At 46.8% G+C, this 8923-nt stretch overlaps 1 protein-coding gene across 1 annotated transcript; it reads left to right on the top strand.

Moving 5' to 3' along the window:
• The first annotated feature begins 6733 nt into the window (after positions 1-6733).
• LOC127011844 (craniofacial development protein 2-like) lies at positions 6734-8710 on the top strand. Its single transcript, XM_050890088.1, has 2 exons — positions 6734-6777; positions 8353-8710. Exons 1-2 carry the CDS (start codon positions 6734-6736, stop codon positions 8708-8710), a joined length of 402 nt encoding a protein of 133 aa, XP_050746045.1.
• The last annotated feature ends 213 nt before the right edge of the window (positions 8711-8923 follow it).

Below are 8923 nucleotides of genomic sequence, written 5' to 3'. Positions count from 1 at the left end.
AGCTGAACGGAATTCCCAATATCAGACAACTTTGCTTTATGGCGGTATTATTTTAATTTCAAATTATCGGCCAACTCCTGTGTAATAATATTGACCTGTGACTTCGAGTCTAAAAAAAATGTAGCGCACAGTTTGTCTTCTGTCACACTTTGTACTTCAAAAAGAGCCATTGTGAGTAAGATGTGATCATTTTAGACACAGGCTGACGGACCGAGACACTTGGTGACTATTGGGCTGCCTGATTGTCAATAGGCGACTTGCAAAAGTGACATTTCAATTTGGGTTCTTCGGCAGGTCGGGATACTCGTATTGCCGTCTGACTATAATTGGGATTATTTGGCTGCCCTCGTATGGAAGGTCTTTTCGATTTCTGAGTGTTGATGACGTTTAATAATCGCTTGTGAGCAATCTTTCCATAAGGGAATGGAATTGTTCATAAGTTGTTCCACCCAACAAGGCCGCGTCATGGGATCTACTCTCGACATGATATAAATGATCATTTCGTTGGCAAATTTTTTTCGTTGCTGTGCGAGAGAAGAGATTTTTACCAGTTTCGGTATCGCCATCGCTTAAGATTTAGTAATTTAAATGTATCGCTAAATATTTCAATATTGTTATCGTTGTTGTACGTCGTTAGAGAGGTTATGTTGTAAAGCTAAACGCGGTGAATGAATGGTGAATTGTAAGACAAATCTTCCGATCAGATTTATTTCGATTTGAGAGTTCCAAGAGATTGGGAGGTAAGACTGGGGTGTGTAAAACTGATTGTGAAAATAAGATTAAACTCACCTATGTATTTCGTGTAGAATAAAACGCTCATTCGTTCATGCTTATTGTCTTGTTCTACGATACAAGACTGATTTTCTTGTTTCGGTGTTGGCTAAGCATCGTTAAAGGCAACTCTAAGGGGATCTCTTCAGGTTGGCGTAATTTCTTTTATTCACCGCGGCGAAGCCCCTCAGTGGGGCAGACGGGATCTACCGAACATCGCGACCATATCAGCCGGCACTCCAAATAATGTGCCGGGCTTATCCGGCGGTGAGCAGCAGCGGCAACGGACTTCCAAGCAACTGGGGTTAAACCCAAGTGGCGGAGCGAAGCTTTATAGATCAGGCCAGGAGACGTACGCCACAACACAATGGATACCAATTTTTGAAAATGGAAATCTTAAAAGCAAGGTAAGGGAAAAGCAAGTTGCAGCCGCGAGGGATCCCGTTAGATGGGGATCAAGCTGTATAGGAGCGAGCGGTGTGATGAATGTCATGTTTAAGTGAAATGCCAAGGCAGAACTTAAGTTTACATCTGTTGCCATTGTTGAGTTGAAATCTGTCGCCAAATTTGGCTGATTTGAAGCCTGCCGCCACAATCGAGTGGAAATCACTCTGCGTGACGGCTACTGTGCAGCCAGAATTAAGCTACATTTAATTGAATGGGCCCTTAATTTAATGGACACTGCGCAGACTACCTGATCTTCCATAGTTCCAAGGTTAGCCTGAGAAATGACCAATATTTCCATATGCGTTCACGGAAAAGACGTCGGAGTATAGTTGTACTGCGTTGGAGAATAGCCAAAGGCTAGTGAAAGCCCTGAAGGGTGAAGTGCGAGAATCTATCAAGTCACACCTGTTACACCCGAGTAAAGTTCACACCGTAATAAATTAGTAACGTTTTCGATATGGACGTCCGGAGCAACTGATATGTAGCCAACTGGAACGATTGCGAGATATGCTCAATAGCACAACATAATAAAGATCGTGCCGTTTGTTACACGGGTCAGAAAACCCGCAGCGTTTCTACAGTCAAGCCCGAACGGGGAGCAGCACCTCCTACATTAATAGAGGAGCTGGTCGCCCAGCTACCATTAGAAAAAGATTAGATTGGGCCAGCCACGCCGCCATAATAGGGTGCACTTAAAAGGTCGTGCGCTATAGCGAATGGCTAAACGGACTCGCTAAGCTACTCTGCACTATTACGAGCGGCGACAGCAAGAATTTGAAGCGTTCAGAGCACCAGTCAGAAGGATCACAATCGTTTTGACGATCATGACAAGGCGTTTCCCATTTGGCGGGACTTCAACCATGTTACTCCAACAGTCCGTATGGAGTTTGCAAAATGGCATCGGATTTGTTTTTCGTGCCTGGAGAACGGTTACATGTCCAGGTTTTGCAAGAGAAAAATGTAACGTCTACGGATGCCAAATAAGGTATCATTACCTCCTGCATGACGAGGTGGGCGACTCCACGTTCGACCATGGCCAAATGAAAGGAACGATCGGAGTCACATGACGCTCAAAGTGGACACAGGTATATTAGCAAGATGATCTGGCCCGAGAAGTACGCTTACGGCATCTTCACACGCGCAGAATGCATGACGCATGCGATACAAAAGTCGTCAGCAAAGTGACGGGGACGGAGTGCCACATCGAAACCTTAGTAGCGTTGGTCCGGATGGACAACACTTACTATTCCATATTTGGCATATATCAAAGTGGCGAAAGCTTCTTCACGCTTCTGGATAAAGACGTATCGTGATGCGGAATAGGAGCACGAGGTCTTTATGCAGCCGCCACCAAACTTGGATGGGTGGTTTTTGGGCCTGGAAGATGATGAGTTCACCAATCCAAAGATCGTGCCTCGTAATCGTCCCACAGACTATCAAGATCCATGCAGTGCTGCAGTATAGGTGGGCAATACATCTTTGAATTTTGTACTGTAAAAGCTTACAAAAGTTATAGCAGTCGGAGTCTGCGCAGACATAAAGGAGATGTTTTATCAGGTGCTGATATAGATGATTTTCAATTCAGCGTAAAGTTATATAGGGTTTCCGGCAGCCAGCTGCAAGCTATGGACTAACTCTAAGACCGTGCTGCACTGGATAAGCAGGACCCACCGGCGGTATAAGCAGTTTATTGGAAACCAAGTGGCGGAGATGATAGTGTCAACGGAGGTGTCTCAACGCTAAATGGATGAGCGGGCCATCGTTTCTGCGGAAGTCGAAAGAACGGTGGTCAACGCCTTCTTCAAGCGATCACAACAGTGCACACTCCACAGAAGAAGAGATGACGTGTTTACACTGGCAATTGCGAGACATTCGAATTTATATCGATTGGTTAGGACCACAGCGTGGATCCTCAGGTTCAGTGCCATAGATTAATTGACGAGTTTGAGGGCTATGGCCTAACAGCTACTGCATGCACGGAGGCAGAACGGAAAAAGATCCTGCATGCCCATGCTAATACGTTTGCTAATGAAGTTCAAGGAAATGCATTGGTGAAAGGCAGTCAGTTACGAGAATTGATCGTCCCTAACCTCCATCTTGTTGGTACCCACAGAGCGGTGCGATAACAACTTGGCCTATCACCACTAAAGAGTGGTGAGCCGTACTTACATATAATCGTCTTTGCGCCCGAAATCTCAACCTCGTGGAAGGAGCGCCGCGTCGCTGACCCCAAGCTTGTCGCAGGAGACCGTCAGCAGTCTCCAACCCAACCTCGTCGAGGGGCAGCGATCGGCACATCCCCAATTTTGATCTCATCGCAGGCGCCTGTAAAGCGATCCTCCATTTACATCGACGGTTATGTTGCCTACGTAAATTCATGCAAGATTTATACTTGTACAAAAGCACCCGTCATAATATCACTTGGCTTTCAGTAATCCACCGCGTAAAGGTCAAACCATTTGGTTGCGTTTCATGAATTTCAATCGCATATTGCGCGTAGCCTATCAAATTTACATTACTGCGGGACAGTGCACACATTTTATAACTACCAAAAGCATTGCATTGGCATATACGAATTGTGTTCAAAAAATAGGGTGACTTTTTAAATTCGCGGGGTAATTTATTCGATTCTGTTGTTTTGGTATGTTGGTTCACTCTTCCCGAACATCTGTTCCAATGCATTGTTCACCATTGGATAACGATTCGTCGTTGTGTTGTATCGCCGTTCGATGCAGCGTTACGATCTCTTGTGGTATGTACATATCGAGAGGTCACAGTGCTGAACACAACGATCATTTAACAATATGGACTATGCAATAGCTGCATTCATAGAAACATCAAATGATATAGCTAATATATATTAATATATAAAACTATGTGGCAACCCTGGCTTTGGTCCACCTGGACCTGGACCTGGACTTGGCGCAGTGGACAATGGAATTAATGGCAAGAACGTTAACAGTGGTAAGAAAAAACGTAGTTAGTAGAGTGTGATGTGTGCCAAACGTAGTGGCGTAGTAAAAAGATTAAAAGCCAGAAATGCAGATCTACTGAAGCTGCTGAACAGCAGCAATGCAATAAGTTGGAACAACTCGGTAAAACTACATGCCGAAGTTGAATACATCAAAAATTTGCTAACAGTGCGTAAAAATCAAATTACATGCAGGAATGACTACGAGGGACCATTGTATTAACCCCATTGCGAATACACTTATGCAACCAGCACCGGTGCCCCAGGAAGAAAAAAGAAACCTGTGCAGCCAGCACCGGCACTGTTGGGCGCACCAAGCCAGACCAAGAAAGTGAGAACCGACAGCGTTGCAACGAGCGCATAACTTTTTTCCTATTGCACTGCGTTGCTCTTTTTTCATTACACTGCGAAGTATATTTTTTCATTTGTTATATAAAAACAATTTAAATATTGAGCGACATAAAAGTTGCCCGATTAGAGTTTGACCTGAAAATCTTACACCAACATAAGCAGGATGGGATGGCATGGCTTTCAACAACCCGGGAAGTTATCCCCAACAGGTTTCGATGAAAGTCGATGAAATTGACTATCTCCACAGAGAAGTACTGTTGGCTGTGACTTACTCAAAGAACAGCAAAGAGCTAAGGTGACAGGTGGAAAAACATGCTGGATCCGAGAACAACAGTAAGCCCCAAAAAAAAGATGAAAAAAGTAGAACCGAAGGCGATGAAGCCCAGGGTACGTCCGCAACGAAATTACGCCTACGCGGATATCCTTAAAAAGGTAAAGGCAGATCCGCAGCTAGAGGACCTAGGTAAAGCTGTACAGGCCGTCAGGCGAACAGCACAGGGAGAACTGCTAATCCTCCTAAATAAGGTCTCCGACCCAAAAACCGCAGAGCTTCAGAGCAAAATGAAAGCAGTCCTGGGCAGCAATGTCGACGTCAGAGCGCTGACTGAGACAACGCTGATCGAGGTGAAGGAAATCGGCCAGGCCAAGGACAAAACAGATGTCATATGTGCGGTTAAGTCACAGTTTTGAATAGAATCTGCGGTGGTAGGACTACGGGCGGCGTACGGGGGCACCCAAACGCCACACTAAGAGTTATGCCCGACATAGGGAGGCGTCTCATGGAAAAGGTAAAACTCAGGTTGGGATGGACCTGGTGCAGAATCCGGTCAAAGATAACACCCAAAAGGTGCTTTAAGTGTATGGAGTTCAACCATATAGCAGGGAACTGCAGATCCCAGGAGGACTGCTCTAAATGATGCTACAACTACGGCGCGAAGGATCACCAAACTAGAGGCTGCAAAGCAAAGCCCTGCTGTATGCTCTGCAAGCGCAAAAAGGAGAAAGACTGTGACCACCCAACAATGAGTGGAAAATGTCCGTACTTCAGGAGGGCTTTGCAAGGGCTTAGAGGCTAATGAAGATTCTTCAGATCAACCTAAATCACTGCGAGGTTGCCCAATCGTTGGAGCAAAATGTCATCGAGCAAAACGTAGACATGGCACTCAAAAGCGAGCAATATAGAAATAAAAACTCCGGTGAACGGCTAGCAAATAGTAGCAAAAAATCTGCAATATGGAGCTGCGGAAACCCAAGGCGCCAGATTAGCAGGAAAAAAAGCGGAAATTGCTTCGCCAGGGCCCATGTGAATGGCTGTACCCTGCCGCCAAGCCGTAGCCTCCTCCAGGCTATAACTGTGCTCGAAGAGATTGCAGAAGACGCCCGGGAAAATCGCCCTGCCGTAATTGCCGTGGAACTTTAAAGCCTGGGCTACGGAGTGGGGCTCCCCCCGAACAAATGCGAGGGGGAGGGCGCTACTGGAGAGCTTCGCCGCACTTGAGCTAGTACTGCTGAACTCTGGAACAAAACCGAATTTCTCTAGAGCCGGAACAAGTTCCATCATTGACCTCACATTTGTGGGCGCTGGACTGGCTTCGGGCCCCAGCTGGGAGGTTAGTGACGCCTATATGTGATAGTGATCATGGGGCAATAATGTGCACGATTTAGTCCAGAAATGGCCCACCACGCATTCCGAAGACCGTGGTAGGGTAGAAAGTAGAAACGCTAGACGTGGAGATGGTGCAGATGTTGTTCGAGGACCTCTCTACAAACAGATCAGCAGACGAAAGGGCAAACCGCATCGCAGATTACACTAAGGTAGCCTGTGATGCATCTATGCAGAGGAAGGGGAAACCCCCATCAAGGAGAAGACCGGCATATTGGTGGAACCAATCCATTGCGGAAGCCAGGAAAGAATGCCATAGAGCAAGACGCTAATACCAACGAGCAAGAGGAAGTCTCGAATTCAGGACAAGGCACCGGGACCCAAATAAAGTACTAAAAATAGCCATTAAAGGAAACATAAAAAAGTATGTTGACATGTATAATGCATGCCTAACTGAAGGTGTGTTCCCTAGTCGCAGGAAAACTGAGCGGTTGGTACTCATACCAAAGGGGGACAAGCCAGCGGAGGAGCCTTCTTCGTATAGACCACTCTGCATGCTGGATACGGTGGGTAAAATTATTGAAAGAATAATGCACTCCCGGTTGGAAGGTGCCAACGGCTTCTCAGAGATGCAGTATGGTTTTTGAAAGGGACTATCTACAATCGATGCCATTGGTAAGCTGTGCGAAATCGCAGACAAAGCCATTGAGGGAAAAAAGGTGTTGTACGGCACTAAGCAGTATTGCATAGCGGCAACATTGGATGTTGAAAACGCATTCAACTCCGCTAGCTGGCATCACACACTAAATGCATTAAGAAAACTTAATGTCCCAGTGTACATACAGAGAGTAATAGCGAGCTACTTTGAAGGCCGCCTGCTCCTGTACGAAACTGAATCCGGGCCGCAATTTCGCGAATTATGGCGAACACTCGTGGACCGAGGTAACCAGGACGTAGATTAATGGTTAGCGTTGTCACATCGACGCTGATGTACGCTGCTCCCATATGGGCCCGAGCCACAAAAAACGGGAGTTATTTGTAGACTGTGTGCCCAGAGGGTATGCTGTGCGTTCCGCAAAGTGTCCCATGACGCGGCGCTGGTTATATCAGGAGTAATACCGACGGACCTGCTAGCAGTAGAGTCAGCGGGTATCTGCGCAGGTAGCACAGGGGTCGAAACTGTCGAATACCTACGAAAAAGGTTTAGACAACTTACCATTGCAAAGTGGCAGGAGAGGTTGGGCAAATAGCAGCAAAGGACGATGGACGCATAAGCTTATCCCAGAACTCCAGAGATGGCTGGGAAGGAAGAATGGACAAGTGGACTTTTACTTAACACAACTGCTGACAGGACATGGATGCTTTAACTACTACCTGAATAGGTTTAAGCATGAACGTTATCCCCACTGCCCACTCTGCGAGTCGGATAATGAAGACGCAGAGCACGTATTTTTTGTCTGTCCGAGATTTAAAAATGAACGTCGAGATCTGAGCATAAGGGTTGGGAGAATGCCAGCCGTTTGTAACCTAGTGGAAATTATGCTTGAATCAGAAGTAAATTGGACCGCTGTATGTAACATGGCCACAATAGTTCTAAAAAAACTGCGCATCGCAGAAGGGCTGCGAAATTCCAATAGGATAGAATCCTAGAGAAGCGGGGAAGCGGGGAGGGGGTGCAGTTTTTACTGGGTTAGAGTCCCATACCCAAAGCTAGCACAGCTCCGAGTTGGCTTTCGATGCTTTAAACCACCACTAAAAAAAAAAAAAACCTTCTGGCTAGCTATCTTAGCACTCTCTAGACAGTGAGTTAATGTGTGCAGCGAGTCACCCGGACGTTAAGCGGTTGAGCGCAGGGTTTGGAACCCGCCTCGTAAAAAAAGAAGCCCATTGAAGACCAAAGCGAAAGCCTCGGAAAGGATCCCCCCTTATAATGACGACCACCGCAAAACGAAAAAGGACTACGATTTAAGGATATGCACCTGGAATGTCTGAACCCTTAATTGGGAAGGTGCCTCTATCCAACTGGCGGATGCCCTCGAAAAATTAAAGGCTGACATTACCGCCATCCAGGAAATGAGATGGACAGGACAAGGTTGCTCCAAGCGAGCAAACTGATTCTACTACAGCTGCCATGCGGAGAGGCGCGAATTTGGATGCGGATTTGTAGTAAGCCATAGAATTCGCCACCACGTCTCCAATTTCATCCCAGTGAATATACGGCTGGAATCCGCGTCAAAGCTAGGTTTTTCAATCTTAGCATAATTTGCGCGCACGCCCCGACGGAGGAGAAGGACGATGCTGTTAAGGATTCATTTTACGCGAGACTCGCGGTTACATACGACCGCTGCCCAGACCACGACGTGATGCTTATCCTCGGGGACTTCAACGCAAAGGTCGGTCGCGAACGCTTCTTTGACCCCACCGTCGGTCGATTCAGCCTCCATGAGACCACCTCGAACGACGGACTCAGGCTGATTGACTTCGCCGCAACGCGAAACATGGTAGTGAGTAGCACCAGATTTCGGCACCTCGAAATCCACAAGGCCACATGGCTGTCCCCTGATTAAAAGACGCGCAACCAGATTGATCACGTTGTGATAGACGGAAGGCATGCCTCAAGCGTGATGGACGTGCGTACGTTTCGTGGAGTCAACATTGACTCGCACCACTATCTTGTCGCAGCCAAGATACGCATGCGGCTATGCCGAGCGAAAAACATACGCCCCATCACGCAACGAAAGCGTGACGTCACTAGGCTGCGATCACAACGGACAGCAATA

Source organism: Drosophila biarmipes, unplaced genomic scaffold (genome assembly GCF_025231255.1).
Source record: "Drosophila biarmipes strain raj3 unplaced genomic scaffold, RU_DBia_V1.1 ptg000015l, whole genome shotgun sequence".
Taxonomy (NCBI): domain Eukaryota; kingdom Metazoa; phylum Arthropoda; class Insecta; order Diptera; family Drosophilidae; genus Drosophila; species Drosophila biarmipes.
Note: the sequence above shows the minus strand (reverse complement) of the source record. Positions and strands in the feature narration are given on the sequence as shown.

Bases quoted from the DNA above. Each gene is read 5' to 3' on its own strand.
- LOC127011844 (XM_050890088.1), top strand. From the start codon at position 6,734: ATGCACTCCCGGTTGGAAGGTGCCAACGGCTTCTCAGAGATGCA. The intron at 6,778-8,352 runs GTATGGTTTTTG...ATTTCATCCCAG, and splicing joins AACGGCTTCTCAGAGATGCA to TGAATATACGGCTGGAATCC.